This window comes from Palaemon carinicauda, chromosome 17 (genome assembly GCF_036898095.1).
Source record: "Palaemon carinicauda isolate YSFRI2023 chromosome 17, ASM3689809v2, whole genome shotgun sequence".
Taxonomy (NCBI): domain Eukaryota; kingdom Metazoa; phylum Arthropoda; class Malacostraca; order Decapoda; family Palaemonidae; genus Palaemon; species Palaemon carinicauda.
The window spans coordinates 54,942,951-54,965,450 of NC_090741.1; the positions used below are offsets into that span (position 1 = coordinate 54,942,951).

Here is a 22,500-nt window from a genome sequence, read left to right on the forward strand (position 1 = left end):
GTTGAAAGCGCCTCCATCCATGCGGAAACTTAGGTCGACTGAGGGTGTGTCTGGGGGAATCTCGTTGAGCATTGCTGCGGTGTATAGCGAGAAACACGTTGGGGCCAGAACACAGCCCTGCTTCAGGCCGCCGTTGATGGGGAATGGGTCTGAAAGAGAGTTCTGGTGGCAGACTCTCCCAACCATTCTGTCATGGAGGGCACGCACCAGCTTGACAAAACCGGGTGGGCAGCCATATCTTTTGAGGACAGCCCACATGGCAGGTCGAGGTACTTTGTCGAAGGCCTTTTTCAAATCCCAGAAGATGAACATTATGGGCTGCTGTTGTTCGAGGCTCTTCTCTTGTAGTTGTCGCACACAGAAGGTCATGTCTACGGTCCCGCGGGAAGGTCGAAAGTCGCACTGGGACTCTGGCAGGACGTCTTCTGCGAGAATAAGGAGGCGGTCAAGGAGAATCCGAGCGAAAATCTTACTCGCGATGCTTAGTAGTGATATTCCCCGGTAGTTGTTACAGTTCTCCCTGTCTCCCTTCTTGAAGATGGTAACGATGTTTGCATCGCGGAAGTCACTGGGGAGGGTCTTAGTCTCCCATATTTTCAGTATAAGGAGCATCAAACGGTTCCTCAAACCGGGGCCACCGTGAGTGAGGAGCTCCAACGGGATGTTGTCTGGCCCTGGGGCTTTGCCGGGCTTCATGCGCTGCAGGGCCTTGTTGAAGTCATGGATGGAGGGTGGTAGTGCCATCCAGTGACGGACGAGATGCTGCAGGGTCATTCGCAGGAGATCGTCTGGGGTGTCTGCTTGGTCATTGAGGAGGTTCTCAAGGTGAGACCTCCACCTGGCCAGGATACCCTCGCTGTCGGTGATGGTCGTGGCCCCATCCGCGTCCTTCAGGCTGCCCACTGATGACCGTGTGGGACCGAATATTTCCTTTGTTGCTGCATAGAAGCTGCGCAGGTCACGTTGGTCAGCGAAACTCTGTATTTCTGCAGCTTTTCTTTGCCACCAGGTGTTCTGGGCTTCACGGATCCCTCTTTGGCAACCAGCTTCAGCCACCTTGTGAGCACATTTGTGAGCTGCTATTGGTTGGTTTTCCAAAGTCAGGCGTGCTTGTCGTTTGCTTTCAATGAAAAGAGAGATGGTAGCATCATTCTCATTCAAACCAATCCTGCCGTTTCTTGGTGGTGTAGCCTAGTGTTTCCTCCGCGGCACGGGCCATGGCGTTTCTGAGGGGGGTCCAGTGGTGCTCAACAGTGGCCTGACCCACTGGGTCTGCGAGGTGTTGTTCGCAGGCCTCCTTGTAGTTCTGTGCCACCTGTGGGTTGCGGAGCTTACTACAATCAAAGCGTTGGTGTGGTACGCTGGCAGGTGCCCTTCTGGGTGGTCGTAGGGTCGTCACAGGTATAAATAAAAATTATGTACTGTACTGTAAAGGAAAAATTAAATTTTATTTACCTTTGGAGTGACTTGACTTGAGCTGGTAGTGGGTGGAGGCAGAGGGGGAGGAGACGGTAGATATGAAAACGTATCAATGCTAATTGTTATGTACACTTAATAATAAATTTATTCTTACTATTAAACAATTAAAATTAAAAATGCCTTTTTTTATTTGTATTTTGAAATTTCTTTTTATGATTTTTTTTTTAGAACTTAAAAAATTTCTCTTTTTCAATATTAATCTTACCCGATAATCATGTAGCTGTCAACTCTGTTGCCGACAGAAATCTACGGTCGGGATACGCCAGCGATCGCTATACAGGTGGGGGTGAACACAACAGCGCCATCTGTGGTCAGGTACTCCAGTACTTCTTGTCAACACCACCTCAATTTTTCCTCTGTCGTGCCTCCGGCTAGACCTACATGGATACGCTGTTGATTCTGGAGTTATTGCTCACGATTTGGTGATGTATTTGCTCTAGAGTTTAGCCTTCGCTATTCAGGAAGCTTTATCATTAGCTTAGCAAGTTTTTGGAATTAATTTGATTTAATTTTTTATTTAATTTTGGTGACGAAGAGAGTATGAACTCTTTCACTTTTAATGGCCGACCCTTCCCTTAGACGGAAGTGTTGGTGTCGAAGAGAGTATAGACTCTCTTTCTTAATTTTGCTTAACAAAAGTTATAGATTTATTTTATATCTCTCCGCCTTTTATAGGCCTCTTCGATTAACTTCCTTTTATTATAAACTTATTAAAATTAATTTTTATATTTGTTTATATTCGACCTTTCCTAATAGTAGGCGGTCTTTTCTTGGAACCGAAGTTAATTAGCATTGAGCCCGTCATTGCGTTTTTACCTGTTAACATATTATGCTATTTTAATGTTTTTGAAAGAATTTCTTTGATAGTCTCGTACTGTTTTCAAAGTTGAACTAACGTTTTGTTTTGTCTCTGCAGTTGTTGACGTTCAGAACGTTCAACTTGCGCTCTATCGTTACGATAGAGAGAGAGTATTCACGGTGTCACGTTGCAGTAAGAGTAAACCGATTCTAGCGTTTTGTTCATTCTTTCTTAGCTTAAATGGTTTTAATTCTAATAAAGGAACTTTTTATTTGGGAAATCTTTCAGTTTTTTTCCTTTAACAATAATATGTTTTAACGATATATATAATTGGGCTCATCTCTCAGGTTCTAAGTCAAGAGAGAGAGAGAGAGAGATAGAGACGGAGGGAGAGAGAGGAGGATAAACGTTTCGTTCAAGCGGGTAACGTTGTTATCGTTTTTGCTCTTCTCCCTAGTCTCTTTAGGGGAAGAAGGTAAACGTTTCTAGAGTTTTATTCTTGTTCCCATGCTTTATGCGGTGAGAGATTTTAAACGTAGTTTATTTGATCTAGTGTTTAGTCTCTTTTCCAGCCACTGAATTATTTATCTTTCATTATGTTTTTCTGTTGCATTGTAATACTGTTTTCGCAATTACTAACTTTTAATGAAGGATAGAATTGCGTGTTTCAGGTACAACCACTTAAAGTTTCGAGTTCAGTGAAATAAGTGCAAACAGAAAATCAAAAGTGATAAAGTGATAAGCGCAAAGTGTTACAGTGTTGCGTTCGAGGGTTCGTCTGTTCGTGCCAGTTGTTCGCCTAGTCTGGGACCTCTTACAAGCTCCCAAGCCCAGGGGAGAAGTAACGTCGAAGGACTTATGGGTTCATCAGGCCTTGATCGACGAACAGACGTTTCCCTCCGTGGTTTCGGGTGTAACCAACTCAAGTAGCCGACGTGATCACCCCACCCACACAAAGACGAGAGAGCCCATTTATTCCTCGTCTGCGGAAGAGGTTTCTCGCAGAAACCATGGACCAAATCTTGCAGCTTTTAAGTGCAAGTCGGTCCCTTCCGCGCAAGTCCAACTCCTAGGTGGAGCCATTAGCACTGGGTCAGTTCGGACTTGCTGCAGTACGACAACTGCACACCTCCCAGAGAGGCAAGGTGGTACCGCAACAGGCAGTAACTCCGTCTGTTGCCGCACCAGCTGTTTTAGACCCTCAGTCTCAACGGACAGTAGCTCCGTTTGTTGTTGTCTTTCTTAGACTCTAGTGGTCTGTGCTGCAGACAATGCAGTCTCAGCTTGCGGTGTTGATGCAGGAGTTTCAGGCAGAGAAGGTTAGCACACCTCCTCCTGCGAGCGCTCCTCCACCTCTGCGCAGTCCACCCTGCCAGACGTATGATGTTGAGGCTCCTCCTGCCTCCATGCGTGAGCTGCCGCATTGGGAGTTGCCAGGTACCAGCGCTATGCAGCAACCTCCACTTTCCTTGAGGCAGGAGCCTCTTGCTATGCGGCAACCTCCTCAACCCTTGAGGCAGGAGCCTCATGCTTTGCAGCAACCTCCTCTTCCCTTGAGGCAGGAGCCTCATGCGTTGCGGCAACCTCCTCCATCCTTGAGGCAGCAGCCTCATGCGTTGCAGCAACCTCCACCATCCTTGAGGCAGCAGCCTCATGCTATGCGGCAACCGCCTCAACTCTTGAGGCAAGAGCCTCAACTCTTGAGGCAAGAGCCTCAACTCTTGAGGCAAGAGCCTCAACTCTTGAGGCAATAGCCTCTCTCTGCGCAGCTACCTCCTCAACCCTTGAGGCAGACGCAACTCTTGAGGCAGGAACCTCATGCTATGCGGCAACCTCCTCTAACCATGAGGCAGGAGCCTCATGCTATGAGGAGCCTCAGGCTATGCGGCATCCTCCTCAAACCATGAGGCAGGAGCCTCATGCTATGCGGCATCCTCCTCAACCCATGAGGCAGGAGCCTCATGCTATGAGGAGCCTCATGCTATGCGGCATCCTCCTCAACCCATGAGGCAGGGACCTCATGCTATGAGGAGCCTCATGCTATGCGGCATCCTCCTCAACCCATGAGGCAGGAGCCTCATGCTATGCGGCAACCTCCTCTACCCATGAGGCAGGAGCCTCATGCTATGCGGCATCCTCCTCAACCCATGAGGCAGGAGCCTCATGCTATGCGGCATCCTCCTCAACCCATGAGGCAGGAGTCTCATGCTATGAGGGGCCTCATGCTATGCGGCATCCTCCTCAAACCATGAGGCAGGAGCCTCATGCTATGCGGCAACCGCCTCAACCCATGAGGCAGGAGCCTCATACTATGCGGCATCCTCCTCAACGCATGCGGCATGAGCCTCATCCCTTGCAGCATGAGCCTCATCCCATGCAGCATGAGCCTCATACTATGCAGCATGAGCCTCATCCCATGCAGCATGAGCCTCATCCCATGCAGCATGAGCCTCATCCCATGCAGCATAAGCCGCACGCCATGCAACATGCTCTGCTTACCTTACAGCATGCTCTACATACAGCATGCTCTGCATACCTTACCGCATGCTCCTCAGTCACACATCTTTGGTTGTTGCCAACTCACTAGACTGTCAAGCAGTTTCATAACGTTGCCTTCTAGTCTGCTGCTTTTGCACCAGTGAAACCCTCACTGAGAGAACTTAGCTTTTCTCGGATATGGTTCCTGTAGATGAGAAAGTGCTATTCTCCCTCCTTCTGATATTCCCTTGAGGACTCTGTCATTTGGAGAGGAGCCTTTAGCTGCTTAGCCTCCTATGGACTTTTATTTAAGCATAACATGCTTCCAGGGAGGGTAATGGTTCCACTTCAGTCGCTAACCCCGTCTGTTACCACACCTGCTCCCATAGACCTTGAGCTTTGTTGCAAGACATGCAGTCCAAGCTTAGTCCTTGTTAGAGGATTTTTTGTTTACGGAGTCAGTGTGTCACTGGGAAGACGTTCAACAACCAGCAGAAGTGACTTGTTGTGACGCAGTGCGGCAACCTCAGCAACCCGATAAGGAGTTGTCTGTACGACCCAGACAGTCTAGACAGCTTCGGGTTGTCGCTGTACTTCCTCGCTTCCCCATGGTTGACAGTTCACAGACTGTGCAGCAGTACCATGATCTTGTGTCCGGCTCCGTCAGACAACTAGCTTTTAAGAGCTCCCACAAGTCGTCGCTGTCTGGAGATTCTCAGATGGACTATGGATCTGACCAAGGAACTGGGCCTCCTGGTCAATTTTGAGGAGTCCCAGCTCGTCCCATCCCAGACCATTGTCTACCTGGGTATGGATCTTCAGAGTCGAGCTTTTCGGGCTTTTCCGTCGGCCCCAAGGATCTACTAAGCCCTAGAATGCATCCAGAGCATGCTGAGAAGGAACCGATGCTCAGTCAGGTAGTGGATGAGTCTAACAGGGACACTTTCATCGCTGGCCCTGTTCATCGAGTTAGGGAGACGCCACCTCCGCCCCCTTCAGTATCATCTAGCGGCTCACTGGATAAAGGACATGACGCTAGAGACGGTCTCAGTTCCTGTTTCCGAAGAGAGGAGGTCTACTCTCACGTGGTGAAAGAACAGCTTTCTTCTCAAGGAAGTCTACCTTTGGCTGTTCAGAAACCCGACCGCCGTCTCTTCTCTGACGCATCAGACACGGGCTGGGGTGCGACTTTGGACGGACAGGAATGCTCGGGAACATGGAATCAGGAGCTAAGGACACTTCACATCTATTGCAAGGAGCTGTTGGCGGTTCATCTGGCCTTGATAAACTTCAAGTCCCTCCAGCTTAACAAGGTGGTGGAAGTGGACTCTGACAACACCACAGCCTTGGCTTACATCTCCAAGTAGGGAGGGACTCATTCGTGGAAGTTGTTCTAGATCGCAAGGGACCTCCTCATCTGGTCAAAAGATCGAAAGCTCACGCTGGTAACGAGGTTCATTCAGGGCGATATGAATGTCATGGCAGATCGCCTTAGCCGGAAGGGTCAGGTCATCCCCACAGAGTGGACCCTTCACAAGAATGTTTGCAGCAGACTTTGGGCCCTGTGGGGTCAGCCAACCATAGATCTGTTCGCTACCTCGATAACCTAGAGGCTCCCGTTGTATTGTTCTCCGATTCCAGACCCAGCAGCAGTTCACGTGGATGCTTTTCTGCTGGATTGGTCCCATCTCGACCTGTATGCATTCCCGCCGTTCAAGATTGTCAACAGGGTACTTCAGAAGTTCGCCTCTCGCAAAGGGACACGGCTGACGTTGGTTGGCTCCGCTCTGGCCCGCGAGAGAATGGTTCATAGAGGTACTGCAATGGCTGGTCGACATTCCCAGGACTCTTCCTCTAGGAGTGGACCTTCTACGTCTACCTCACGTAAAGAAGGTACACCCAAACCTCCACGCTCTTCGTCTGACTGCCTTCAGACTTTCGAAAGACTCTCAAGAGCTAGGGGCTTTTCGAAGGAGGCAGCCAGAGCGATTGCCAGAGCAAGGAGGACATCCACTCTCAGAGTCTATCAGTCTAAAGGGGAAGTCTTCCGAAGCTGGTACAAGGCCAATGCAGTTTCCTCAACCAGTACCACTGTAACCCAGATTGCTGACTTCCTGTTACATCTAAGGAACGTAAGATCCCTTTCAGCTCCTACGATTAAGGGTTACAGAAGTATGTTGGCAGCGGTTTTCCGCCACAGAGGCTTGGATCTTTCCACCAACAAAGATCTACAGGACCTCCTTAGGTCTTTTGAGACCTCAAAGGAACATCGGTTGTCCACTCCAGGCTGGAATCTAGACGTGGTCCTAAGGTTCCTTATGTCATCAAGATTTGAACCTCTCCAATCAGCCTCTTTTAAGGACCTCACATTAAAAACTCTTTTCCTCGTGTGCTTGACAACAGCTAAAAGAGTAAGTGAGATCCACGCCTTCAGCAGGAACATAGTTTTCACATCTGAAACGGCTACATGTTCCTTGCAGCTCGGTTTTTTGCTAAAACGAGCTTCCTTCACGTCCTTGGCCTAAGTCGTTCGAGATCCCAAGCCTGTCCAACTTGGTGGGGGACGAACTGGAGAGAGTACTTTGCCCAGTTAGAGCTCTTAGGTACTATCTAAAAAGGTCATAACCTTTACGAGGACAATCAGAAGCCTTATGGTGTGCTATCAAGAAGCCTTCTCTTCCAAGGTCTAAGAACTCAGTTTCTTACCTATTCAGGCTCCTGATTAGGGAAGCACATTCTCATCTGAAGGAAGAAGACCTTGCTTTGCTGAAAGTAAGGACACATGAAGTGAGAGCTGTGGCTACTTCAGTGGCCTTCAAACAGAACCGTTCTCTGCAGAGTGTTATGGATGCAACCTATTGGAGAAGCAAGTCAGTGTTCGCATCATTCTATCTCAAAGATGTCCAGTCTCTTTACGAGAACTGCTACACCCTGGGACCATTCGTAGCAACGAATGCAGTAGTAGGCGGGGGCTCAGCCACTACATTCCCATAATCCCATAACCTTTTTAACCTTTCTCTTGAATACTTTTTATGGGTTGTACGGTCGGCTAAGAAGCCTTCCACATCCTTGTTGATTTGGCGGGTGGTCAATTCTTTCTTGAGAAGCGCCGAGGTTAAATGTTGTGATGAGGTCCTTTAGTATGGGTTGCAGCCCTTTATACTTCAGCACCTAAGAGTCGTTCAGCATCCTAAGAGGACCGCTACGCTCAGTAAGGAAGACGTACTTAATAAAGGCAGAGTAATGGTTCAAGTCGTCTTCCTTACCAGGTACTTATTTATTTTATGTTATTTTTGAATAACTAATAAAATAAAATACGGGATACTTAGCTTCTTTGTTAACATGTATGCTGGTCTCCACCCACCACCCTGGGTGTGAATCAGCTACATGATTATCGGGTAAGATTAATATTGAAAAATGTTATTTTCATTAGTAAAATAAATTTTTGAATATACTTACCCGATAATCATGATTTAATTGACCCTCCCTTCCTCCCCATAGAGAACCAGTGGACCGAGGAAAAAATTGAGGTGGTGTTGACAAGAAGTACTGGAGTACCTGACCACAGATGGCGCTGTTGTGTTCACCCCCACCTGTATAGCGATCGCTGGCGTATCCCGACCGTAGATTTCTGTCGGCAACAGAGTTGACAGCTACATGATTATCGGGTAAGTATATTCAAAAATTTATTTTACTAATGAAAATAACATTTTTTAGCTTTTTTAATAGAATCACTTATATCATCTTTGCTTTCTGACACTTCTCTTTTGGAGAAATATCTATCCATAGAAGCCTGTTTCTGATGATTCCTCAACATATTTCTAAAATGACTCATACACTTGTCATTAACACTCTCCATAAGACAACCTGTGTGAAGTTTTTCTGGGTGTTTTATTTCAATGAAACTTGTAAGGTTTACATACCAACCGATAGCTTCCCTTAATTCTGACTATGTCGTTTCTTCAGTCTCACCCCCATCCTCGCCACCACTAGAGCTGTGCTCTTCTTGAATGATGGTCAACTGCATTGCCTCCAACTCCTTCAAGTCTTCAGTCGTAAGCTCCTCCATGTGCTCCTCGATAAGGTTATGGACGTCAGCCTCATCGACAACAAGCTCCATGGACCTCCCGATTGACATTATTTCCTCAACATCACCCTCAGGGGCAGGATCATCAACGGCCTCGTCTTCGGTTGAGGAATCGAAACCTTCGAAGCTGGCCACAGTTTCTTCCATGAGGAGTTCAAGGTGCGCCGTGAAACCTCATTCCAAGCTGTGTCGATCATCTTCAGGTATTGAATGATGTCAAAATGCCCCTTCCAAAATTCACGGAGGGTGAGTTAAGTGCTTTCGGTCACTTCGAAGCATCTTTTGAACAGATGCTTCCTGTAAAGCTGCTTAAAGTTGGCAATCACTTGCTGGTCCATAGGCTGGAGGAGAGGGGTGATGTTTGGTGGCAGATAGAGAACCTTGATGAAGGAGAAGTCAGGATGAATGATGTCCTCGAGGCCAGGAGGGTGAGCAGGGGCATTGTCTAGTACCAGGAGACATTTGAGAGGAAGATTGTTCTCTTCTAAAAAGTTTTTGACAACAGGACTGAAGCAGACGTTTATCCACTCAATAAATATGGTCCTCGTAACCCAGGCCTTGGCATTAGACCTCCAAAATACCGAGAGCCTCTCCTTAGTGATATTTTGTGCCTTGAAGGCACGAGGATTCTCTTAGTGGTATACCAGTAGGGGCTTAAATTTTAAGTCCCAACTGGCATTTGCACAAAATGGGAGCATAAGTCTATCCTTCATCGGTTTATGGCCAGGAAGTTTCTTTTCTTCAGCTGTGATATATGTACGGCGGGGAATTTTCTTCCAGAAAAGGCCAGTTTCATCACAGTTAAACACTTGCTGAGGAATGTAGCCTTCTCTGGAAATTAGTTTCTCAAACTTCTTGAGGAATTCTGCTGCTTTCTTGTCAGAACTGGCCGCCTCTCCATGCATGATGACTGAGTGAATACCAGTCCTCTTCCTAAAACGATTAAACCACCCATGAGAAGCCTTGAACTCTTGGGGGTCTTGCTGCGACGTTCCTTCGTCTCCGCCGTCTCTCTGGGCTTCCACGAGATCGGCGAAGGTGGCGCTCACCTTATGCAAAATTACTGATTGCGTGAGTGTATCACCAGCGATTTCCTTCTCTTTAATCCATAGTAGAAGGAGTCTTTCCATCTCGTCGTTGATTGAGGTCCTTCCACTGGCAAGGACAGTCATGCCTTTAGAAGACTTACTTGCTTTAATGGCTTCCTTGTTCTTGATAATTGTACAAATCGTGGACTGGTTACGGCCATATGTACTAGCGAGGGTAACGATGCGCATGCCTTCTTCGTATTTCTTTATTATCTCCAGCTTCGTTTCCATAGTAATCATCTTACATCTCCACTAGCAATCTTGGGACCCATGGCTAACGAATTAAAGTTAGAATTGAGCACTAAAATGCACAAAAAATAGGATATCGCAAGCACTCACACGAGATCAAGTGTTTACGAAACGCACACGAGATTCTGAACAGAGCATGCGTATAACAAAGAGAGAGTGAGGCAGCATCTCTCTCAGGCATTGTGGGAGGGATTTTGGCCAATAGCGTACTGTATTGGCATCTTAGTGACGCTGACCAATAGCAGACCAGCTTCTTAGTGACGTATGAGCGTGGGGGTAAGCTAGTGACTCGCACAGTTATACGCGTAAAATCCGCCAAGTTTGAATTTTGGAATTCGATGCCGTAAGGTGGGGAAAAGGTTGTAACGAGGGGACGAAAAAACATCGTATTCCACACCGTAACGTGAAAAAAACGTAAGCTGGGGACGCCGTACCCCGGGGGTCTAATATATATATATATATATATATATATATATATATATATATATATATATATATATACAGTATATATATATATATATATATATATATATATATATATATATATATATATATATATATATATATATATATATATATATATATATATATATATAGTGAGCCCTCGCTACTTCGCGGTTCGACCATCGCGGATTCACCACTTCGCGGATTTTTTTCATAACCCATGTATATACATATATCGCGGATTTTCCGGAAATTTCGAAAATACCACGATGTGACCGATGGTGCGAGATTGGAGAAAGTAAGGAAAATTGAATCGTGATTGATTTTCAATATAAATGAAACTTTGAGGAGCAACAAGGATATCATTTGTTAGAGAGATAGAGAGAGGTAAGGAATGGGAGGTAGTGAAAAGTAGCCCACAGAGAGAGAGAGAGAGAGAGAGAGAGGTAGAGAGAGAGATAGAGGGGGGTTTAAATGTAATAAACAAAAAAATTTGATAGGTTATAACACATTGGTGCTTATGTAATATCAAATGTATACTGTAGACGGTTTGAATAAGTTAAGAAATGGTATAAACGATACTTTGTTAGTGTATTCGTATACTCTCAAGAGCGGCAGCTACAGTAGATGTCAGCTGATCTAATCACAGCCAAAAGTAAAACAAAAAGAAGTCAACAAAACTCGATTTTTAAAACACACCCGAAATCTAAAAACAAAAGTACACGCTTTCTTCATGTGCAATTAACTATTTAAAGAGTAGCAATTTTCTAGAATAAAATGATGTTTCCCAAAAAATAGTGGTTTGCTGATGAAATCGGATGCCGTATTTTTAGCTATGATTGAAATGGATGTAGACTCGGCATAATTTTTTCGTTTCGTATTTAATTGACACTAAGAAAATTAATTTTAGTTTCTTCATCTAAATGTAAGTATTGTATAACACAGAGAGAGAGAGAGAGAGAGAATGAATCAGCTGTTGTAATCAAATGGCGTGTTTTTGTTTCGTGAGAATTTCATCGCCACGACTATAACAACAACATACTGTACTGAACTTTACAGTATTATACAGACTACTGTAACATGATAAAGTAAAATATTTGCAATCTATTTTATATGAAATGGGGCTATTTTTTGTTTTGTTTAAATTTTACATTTACGTATCTAAAACAATCTCTCTCTCTCTCTCTCTCTCTCTCTCTCTCTCTCTCTCTCTCTCTCTCTCTCTCTCTCTCTCTCTCTCTCGTAAATTGTTTTCCTGCTTTGCTATGTATGTATGATTTTATATGGATACGGTAAATAATATTTGTAATAACATATTTTATAAAAGCTTTTACTGTAATATCATTATTTATCACTTTCATCATGCGCGTTAAATACCTTCGTTTGTTTACTGAGCGTACTTTATGACGCCGTCGTTTCAGGCGGCGTCATAAAGAAAAACATTTAATTTGGAAGTCCTAAGAAAAATTAAGTAAAACATTGGTAATAACAAAATCAACATACTGTACTGAATAATCAATATAATCGATGCAAAAACTAACCTATACACAGATGTGTAAATGCGTTTGTTTCTTCATTAAGATCAGAGATAAACGTAAACATAACATTGGTTGCCATTTTTTATCGTGCTTTTTGGCGTGTTTAGGAAACGCATGATAATAAATCGCCTTTAATATTTGTTCCTGTTTTAGTTTAGGGTACTGTAGTACATGCATTAAGTGTTCTGTACATTAAAGAGTAGTTTGTTAACAGCACTACGAACAAGGGAAGGTTTTAAAAGTCTGAATATACATGTTAAATAAATAGGTAAATATGGTGTCACTACTTCGCGGATTTTCACCTATCGCGGTCGGGTCTGGAACCTATCTACCGCGATAAACGAGGGTTCACTGTATTGTATTTATATATATATATGTATATATATATATACAGTATATATATATATATATATATATATATATATATATATATATATATATATATATATATATATATATATATATATATATATATATGACATGTTTTATTATGTAAAATAATTTGAGTGACTCAATTTATCAACCTGAAAGAACTGATCTAAAATTCTGAATAGTGCATCATGAAGATTTGAAACAAATGATCTCTCAGAATTACCTCTGACTCTGTCAAGAGCTCATAATCTTCCGTGAGAAACTTTCCGTCTTCGCCATGACTTAGGAGGAAGAAGAAGGCGGAGTCTATCCCCTTGAGCTCTTTGTCGCTGCTGAAGGTTTTCAAGACATTGAGTATTCGTGGCTTTGTCAAATCTTCATTCTCGTCCTGTACTTTGTAACCCATCTGAAAAGTCATGCACGTAATAGTATTTGTAATTGAATAACCTCATCCCCATTGTGGGTAGTAATGTCAGTATACTGCAATCATTAACGAAGAATCTCTGCAGCTTTGTTTCTTTCATTTTTCTGTTCAATTTCATAACTTTTAATTTGTAATGCAATTGTTGAGTTGTACATTAGGGCTGAATGACCTTCCATGCCCCATTGCCTGAAATTACAGCCCAAATCAAGAAATTTTTTCCCTGTTGCAGCCCTTGGGCATATAGCATCTTGATTTTCCTGCAAGGTTGTAGCTTTGCTAGTAATACTGTAATGATAGTGTATATATATACGTGAGTGTGTTAGTGTAAAAAAAAAAACTTAGTTCCTCCCTAGTTGTTATTGAGAACCATTTTGTCATATCTGGTGATCGGAAAGTTAGCCAAAGGCGCATCCATTTGACAGGGACAGTACCTGACAGGCAAACATCATTACTGTGACAAGTGGCAAGAACAAGCGGCGGCAGTAACAAAAGACCAAAGTCATAAATCTGGTAACAAACTGCTACAAGATCTTGCTTAGTCACACCAAATGACGTTTGAAAGCAGATTCGGATTATGGTGGAAATATATTTATTTAGCTATATTAAATTTTATACAACAACAGCAGCAGCAATAATAATATTAAACAAAGGTCTATTTGCTCATTTACCAGGCAAAGACTTTGAGTAAATTAAAAATTTTCGTCCACACCCAACTACTCGACTTAATAGAATTTTCAGGCTCAAAAGTTAGTGGCTCCAGTCCAGTGTAGTTGGATATTATTGCCATGGTGAGCACCGAGATTGAAATGAAAATAGCAAAAATGGCACCAAATCATCCTAATTGCTACTCTTTAAATAACAATGGGAAGATGTGTAACAATTTTATATAAGCTGCAAGATGGCTTCATTATATTTATGTCCTCCATGTTTCCGTGTCATGAAGTGTGTTCTATGTCCTAGATTATGACTTTGTTATGCCATGTTAGCTTAATGAGATAACTCCAGTATTGTATTTAGGTGTGTTCTGACTTAACGGCAATATAAGACTTTCCATCATAAATCAAGGAACAGCTTTACTCGGCAATAACAATATGTATACTGTGTAGATAATGCATGCATGTGTACAGTATGTATAACTCAACAAATATAAAGTTGTATGTATGTACAGTATGTATATATATGTATGTATGTAATGTACATACAATTATATATACAGTACACAGTTACATATACATACTCACATTTTACATTTTTTCCATGCTTTTAACCACATAGGTCTTTTTCAAATAGATGTTTTAAAAAAATAGGCTTTTCATAATGCCTGATCCCCTAATTGTGCAATCATTCTGTTTTTCTGCATGTATATCAGTATTATAATGACAATAAATAAAAAAATTTTCATTTAATTCATCTTTTGTACTTTAACACGAAAGCAAGACCTCTAAAGGTGGGATTTTTTTGGGCAACCATCCTGAGAAAATGGCCGCCATATTGAGTTTTTTGGGTGGCTACCAAAGTTTTTCCAATCAAGTCTTTCAAAAAGAGATTACCATTTTTCAAATAGGTCTTTCAAATTAATTGTATCTAGAGTGGCCCTACTTTTTAAACTGTTCAATGCAGGCTGCTGTATTACCTTTTCAAAAAGAGCTCTCAAACAGTTGATGTCTAAATTTATTCTATCATTTTAAGTCTGACAAGATTACCTTTTCAAAAAGATTCTTCAAATTGGTGGTATCTGAATCAGCTCCCTCTCGAAAATTTTTGGTGTTTTTAAATAGATTATTAATGATTAAGACTTTTCCTCTGGGTAGGGTGGTATTCTTATAAACATCAGGTCTGAGTCTCGTCTCTTCGGTGATAATTACTCGTGGTTTTATAGCCTGTAAAATAAGTAAACCGATTAATGAATGAAAAGATTACGTAACTAGGCAGAATTAATGAATGAACAAATTACTGTACAGTATAGCAATAATTGGTCAAATGTCTACCTTTACGCGTTTAATAAGATTAGTCAGCTTTACTGAAGATGGAGTATCCTCGTTACTCAGTGTGTGCCACTACTGAGTCGCACTACTGGTGCTGAGTTCTATAACACTTGATCAGAAAATTTTGATTAAGTTGATGAGCAAACTGCTAGTATTTAAATGACATTAGATCAACTTGTAAACCCATTACTGCTGATTTATAAATATTGTAGTAAATTCATTGAATTCATAATTGAGGAAGGGTTATATTTTTTTTATTCAGAAATGTATTTAACTCTTAATCTAGAGGTGTAATAAATTCATGCCTTCAGAAATGAGACATGTTTATATCATTAAAGATTATTTGAATTAATTGAATTACTTTTACATTCTTCTTAGTTTTATAACAAAAAAAACTTACATCTTGGAACATTGACTTATAGTCATCAATTTCTTCCCGGGTATTTATAAGTTTGCAGAATTGACCATGTTGCCTTTTTCTGGCTATCTCCAATGGTGTATCGCCATTTGCATTCTTAATATCCCTCTCGCAAAAGGGGTATTTAACCAGTTCCTCTCCCGAGCCAATGGCATTATACCTTGCAGCCAGGTGAAGTGGGGTCGACTTATTTATAGTTACTGCATTAATAGAGGCCCCATTATCAAGAAGACTTCTGACAATTTGTCGGTTGTCGTGAATGACTGCCAAGTGTAGAGCAGTTTCGTGATTGTGAGACCTGCTGTTTAGGTCTGGTCTGTAGGAGATCAGTTCTTCAACAATGTTCAAGTGCCCTCGAAGGGATGCCACCATTAAGGGCGTGTAGCCATCATAGTCCTGAGCTTCCACATTAGCTTTATTTTCGAGAAGAACTCGAACTAAAGGCAAGGAGCCCTTGACTGTTGCGTAGTGAAGTGGTGTGGCGTATCTTGAAGTTGGCTTGTTGACATCAGCTCCTTCCTTGAGAGCTCTTTGGAGTCTTTCTACATTCGAAGAAAGTATAGCCGAGACCATTTCCTGAGGACATAGTGCAAGAGATTGGAATGTTATTGAAGATTTACTTGCAACTAATTAATTGAGTGTATGCTTGTCGAATTGTATTGAAAGATGATACTACTGAGATGATTTACAAAATGGATAACATAAAAACTATGGAAGTTTTTTGAGCTGTGGAGACAAGGAACTGGTAACCACGGGAAATGCCCAGCCACCCACCCCCTACTTTACCTCAGTATCGAGTCCCTTATGTCTAGTAACTTTGTGTATTTTAATGGTTAGACTTTTCTATAAGCAATAGAAAAATTCATGCTAAATATTATATCTAAAATAAAAGCTTAATTTATAATGTAATTATGTGGTTAAAAGTTTCATTAAATTCATGAATAATGCTGCACAATGTTTGTGATATTCCCTACCTCTTCCATTTCTGTCAGAGCAGCATCAATCAAGTCAAAGCGACGTGCCAGCTCATAATGGCCCTTTCCAGTGGCCACTTTTGCAGGTGTCTCCCCTCTCTTGTTTTTCATTTGCAGAATCTCTTTTTCAAAGATGGAATGCTTGATTAAGGCTTCTGCCGAGAGATTGTTACCGAACATCGCAGCCAAATGGAGAGCCGTCGAATCGCAGTTCAATCTCTTGGCGTTCAGGTCGGCACCGGCATCAAGCAAAGCAGTGACTGTGCCAGAACTATTTGTGTTCATAGCCAAATGCAAAGCTCTTTCTCCGGTATTCCCTCTAGTAATTTCAGTATTGGCTTTATGATGCAGCAGCATCCTTGCAATGTTCTCATGCCCATTCAACGATGCCACCATCAGAGGCGTAAATCCTTGTCTGTCTTGGGCGTTAATCTCGGCCCCAAACTCAAGGAGGTGCTTCATGATAGTCAATACATCCTCTGAATCTCTGTCGTAGGCGACGGAGTGAAGAGGTCGTCCTCCGTCTCTACCAGAAAAATTGGCATCTGCTCCTTCTTTGAGAGCTATTAAAACGCCAGCTACGTCACGCTCCTGAATAGCCGCCAAAAGCTGCAAAGAAATGAAACTTAAGTTATTTTTCAAGTCTTAAGAAAATGACTGATTCCTTTAATCATCATTTTGCCTTTTAATCAGAGTCCCTCCACTGCGTTTAGGTAATTTATCGTCACAATAGTTGGTAGAATAGTAAGACACTATGTGACAGTGACAGACAATTTATTATTGTTAAAAACCTACAGATATATTATAAGTAAATAAGAGCAAAAATATAATATATTTTATGTAATTTACAAGTTACTTGAAAATATTCACAAGAAATGTAAATAAATGTTTCAACATTTAGGTCCCCATTAACTTGAAGTATCAATTACAGTAGGGCTGAAGATTATCACATTTTCAAATCGTAAGTATTGTTGGCCTCTACAATATTCGGTGGAGTTCCATTTTTATTGCATGGGAGTTCGTCTGGTAGATATATAATCTGATTACCCATTGCTTAGGTGCCTGCAACGTGCGTGACGTGGCACTGTTCAGCGGCGCCTCGGTTACTTGTAGAACTGAGAAGCGTCCAAAACAAAGTTTGCAAGAAATATCATGAATATTCCCCAGGACAATAAGAATATTTGCTCAATATTTATGTCAATGATATTCTGCTTTATTATTGCTAAAGGAAATTCTAATGCGTATCCTAGATGTTCAAAGTTTCTGTGCGATGTCTGAATATTAAAAAAAAAAATTGTACAGTACCTGTATATGTCCACCCTTAGATATTTTTAAAAGTTTAAAATCTTACGAATCAACTCAATACTTTGTAGACTAATTTATACAAAGTCATTATAGGGAACTATGTTATCCAATCTTATCAAAACTCCTAGTAATTATGTATCGTAAAATTATTGCTATTAGATACATATCTGGCTTTCTCAAAAAGTACTCTTGTCCTAAATCTTAACAATTGTCAGAATATCAACTATAGTCAATTCTTTTTAGTGAGGCAGAATTGCACCGACTTGCAGGGGTGCCCTTTTAGCTCGGGAAAGGTTCCCGATCGCTGATTGGTTGGACAAAATAATTCTAACCAATCACATAATGGGAAACTTTTCTCTAGCTAAAAGGGCACCCCTGCGAGTCGGTGTAAATGCGCCTCATTAAAAAGAATTGAGTATAGATAGGTAAATAGATTTTCCACTTTATCCTTGAACCAATTTCCTATGACTATTGTGTTTTCTAAGTCTTCAGAATATTTACATTCTTCAGTAGAAAACTAGTCAATGAAAAAGTACCTGTACTGTACCAACTGTCAGTCATATTCTATTGACAAGATTTGTACTAGGTACAGATTCTTTGAAATATTGGATAAGAATTTTACTTGAGTTGAAATGAAGTGTAAATCACATACACACATATACCAAGGAACTTCCCCCAATTTTGGGGGGTAGCCGACATCAACAATTGAAACAAAATAAAAAGGGGACCTCTACTCTGTACGTTCCTCCCAGCCTGACAAGGGATTCAACTGAGTTCAGCTGGTACTGCTAGGGTGCCACAGCCCACCCTCCCCCGTTATCCACCACAGATGAAGCTTCATAACGCTGAATCCCCTACTGTACTGCTGCTACCTCCGCGGTCATCTAAGGCACCGGAGGAAGCAGCAGGGCCTACTGGAACTGTGTCACAAGAATAAGAATTTTACTTGAGATGAAATGAAGCGTAAATATTTTGTATATATCATGTCCGTCAAGTATTGCAGAATTATGGATCCTATGAACATTAGCTCTTCATATATTTTATACAAATGTAATTCTAAATTGGTTGTAATCAATTTCAGATTTTCACATATGTATGCGACTACACTGTATGTACTCTATTGATGCCCAAATTTAAGGATATTTACATTTCTGCACGTGTCAGCGTATTGGTTCAAAATCCAAGAATTCAGTTTGACAATTGTATTTATATAGCATAGCAGTGACATATGATATGAGGTAGGTTTTGACAAAGCCAAGATTGTTTTGAAAATTAATGCTGAGACAATAAGTTAAGAGGAGTATTGATAAGACCAAACATTGCATCTAACTATACCAAGAGTTTTACTCAAGACAACGACAATATGAATGATGTAATTGTTTTATAAGCTATAAAAAATATTAAAAGCCATCTAAGATATTTCCGGTACACTTGGTACTATTGCTTTCCCTCTTTCACAGAAGAGATACAAAATCAAGGGACTCTTTCACCTGCTACTAGTTGCAGCCCCTCATCTTTAACATACTCCTCCCACAAGCTTCGTGATTGGCCACCATTCAAATGGTCTTTGCTCCACTGAGGCTAACTTTGCTAGCAAATAAACATTTATCTCATTGCTCTTCTGTTCTGGGAAGCAGTATGTATATGTGCTGTGTATGCCATCTGCATTTGTCACAATCAAAGTAACATAATTCTACCGCTAGAGAGTTATTGGGCCCTATGACTGGCCAGACAGTACTACATCGGATCCCTATCTGTGGTTACGTCTCATTTTTCCTTTTCCGACGCATACACCTAATAGTCTGGTGTATTCTCTCCACATTCTCCTCTTTCCTCATACACCTGACAACACTGATATTGCCAAATAATTCTTCACACAAGGGATTAATTACTCCACTGTAGTTGTTCAGTGTCTACTTTCCTCTTGGTAAGGGTAGAAGAGACTATAGCTATGGTAAGAAGCTCTTCTAGAAGGACACTTCAAAATCAAACCATTGTTCTCTAGTCTTGGGTAGTGCCATAGCCTCTGTACCTTGGTCTTCCACTGTCATGGGGTAGAGTACTCTTGCTTGAGGGTAAATTCGGGCACACTATTCTATCTTATTTCTCTTTCTAGTTTTTAAGATTTTATATACATTGCAGGTAGTTTATGTATGAAAGATTTATTTCAATGTTGTTGCTGTTCTTAAAATAGTTTATTTCAATTCTTCATTACTTTTCATCTAGTTTATTTATTTCCTTATTTCCTTTCCTTACTAGGCTATTTTTCCAAGTTGGAGCCCTTGGGCTTTTAGCATCCACCTTTTCTAACTAGGGATGTAGCTTAGCTAGTAATCTATCTATTTACCAAGGCACTTCCCCCAATTTTGTGGGGTAGCCCACATCAAACAAATGAACAAGAGGGGACCTTTCCTCTTTTCTCTCCTCCCAGCCTAACGAGAGATTCAGCCGAGTTTGGCTGGTACTGCTACCGTGCCAAAGCCCACCCTCCCCCGTTATGCCCCACAGATGAAGTTTCATACACTGAATCCCCTACTGCTGCTACCTCCGCGGTCACCAAGGCAACCGGAGGAAGCAGATGGGTCTACCGGAACTGCGTCACAATCGCTCGCCATTCATTCCTATTTCTAGCAAGCTCTCATGCCTCTCTCACATCTATCCTCCTATCACCCAGAGCTTTCTTCACTCTATCCATGCACCCAAACCTTGGCCTTTCTCTTGTACTTCTCCCATCAACTCTTGCATTCATCACCCTCTTTAGCAGATAACCACTTTTCATTCTCTCAACATGGTCAAACCACCTCACCACATTCATATCCACTCTAGCTGCTAAATCATTTCTTACACCCATTCTCACCCTCACTATTTTGTTCCTAACCCTATCAAATCGAGATACACCAGCCATACTCCTCAGACACTTCATCCCAAACACATTCAATTTCTGTCTCTCCGTCACATTCATTCCCCACAACTCCGATCCATACACCACAGTTGATACAATCACTTTCTCATACAGAACTCTCTTTACATTCATGCCTAACCCTTTACTCTTTACCACTCTTTTCACTGCCCCCAACACTTTGCATCCTTCATTCACTCTGACGTACACCTGCTTCCACTCCACCATATTCTGCAACAACAGACCTCAAGTACTTAATCTGATCTACTTTTTCAAGTAACTCTCCATTCAACATGACATTCAATCTTGCACCACCTTCCCTTCTCATACATCTCATAACCTTACTCTTACCCACGTTAACTCTCAACTTCCATCTTTCACATACCCTTCCAAACTCTGTCCCTAATCGACCAAGTTTCTCTTCCGAGTCTGCAACCAGTACAGTATCACCTGCAAACAACAACTGATTTACCTCACACTCATGATCACTCTCGTCTATCAGTTTCAATCCTCGACCAAGCACTCAAGCACTCGCCTCTCTCACCACTCCATCAACATACAAGTTAAACAACCACGGTGACATCACACATCCCTGTCTCAGCCCCACTCTCACTGGAAACCAATCACTCACTTCATTTCCTATCTTAACACATGTTTTACTACCTTTGTAGAAACTTTTCACTGCTTGCAACAACCTTTCACCAATTCCGTATAACCTCATCACATTCCACATCACTTCCCTATCAACTTTATCATACGCTTTCTCCAGATCCATAAACGCAACATACACCAACTTATCTTTTGCTAAATATTTCTCGCATATCTACCCTGTACTTCTAAGAATGCATTCTCTGTTTTTTTTTTCCTTAATCCTAGTAATTAGTACTCTACCATACACTTTTCCAATTACAACACTCAGCTAGTAATATATATATATATATATATATATATATATATATATATATATATATATATATATATATATATATATATATATATAAATATATATATATATATATATATATATATATATATATATATATATATATATATATATATATATATATATATATATATATATATATATATATATATATATATCCTTTTCACCTTAACACAAATTTGTGAACAGAAGAGCCACAAACCATATCTAGTAGAGAAAGCCATTGTAGTTATAAATTAAATAATAGTATTTCGAAATATCAAAAATATAAAAAATATACAATGATAAAAGAGATGAATCTATAAATTGTATATAATACATGAATTCATTTACATTCACTTGATAATATCAAGTTTAAGCTTTACAGAATAGTAAATTAATTCTACCATTGCTGTTTTAATGGCAAAATCAATTGCTTCAACTTATTATGAGATCATAATAAGTGAAGATTGACCTTGAGATCCAGGGCTATTATTCAAAGCTTTATTCATTGAAAAACAAATACTCTCTACAGTACTTTAAAGAATAAACTTGTTTCACTAGTGTAGAATTATTCTGATACACGTAGCAAGATTTGACTCGGTCTGCATTACGAGTAGTTCACTGTAGGAATTACTATAAGATCCAAAAACATTATTTAAAGCTCTATTCGTGTAAAAACAAATACCCTCTACTTTAAACAATTAATAAGGACTTTAATCAGCGTCCTTCTAAACAGTTTTACGTTTCACTATACCATGGCCTTTCATTTTCTTGGGGATAGAGTTCTCTTGCTTGAGTTTACACTCGAAGACACTATTCTATCTAAGTTCTCTTCCTCTTTTTTTTTAAGTCTTTATAGTTTATGTATGAAAGAGTTTATTGAATGCTGTAACTGTTCTTAAAATATTCTATTTCAATTGTTCATCTCTATTAGTTTATTCATTTCCTTGTTTCCTTTCCTCACCGGGCTATTTTACCTTGTTGGAGCCCCTGGGCTTATAGTAGCCTGCTTTACCAACTAGGGTTGTAGCTAAGC

The 22,500-nt window shown here is 41.1% G+C and overlaps 1 protein-coding gene across 1 annotated transcript in view; it reads right to left on the reverse strand.

Annotated features, from left to right (window-relative positions):
- Positions 1–22,500, reverse strand: part of LOC137656753 (putative ankyrin repeat protein RF_0381) — a 40,724-nt gene that overhangs the window by 17,888 nt on the left and 336 nt on the right. Inside the window, 4 exon segments of the mRNA XM_068391010.1 lie at positions 12,758–12,940; positions 14,662–14,838; positions 15,344–15,937; positions 16,336–16,944. Of these exon segments, the coding sequence (XP_068247111.1) occupies positions 12,758–12,940; positions 14,662–14,838; positions 15,344–15,937; positions 16,336–16,944 (1,563 nt within the window).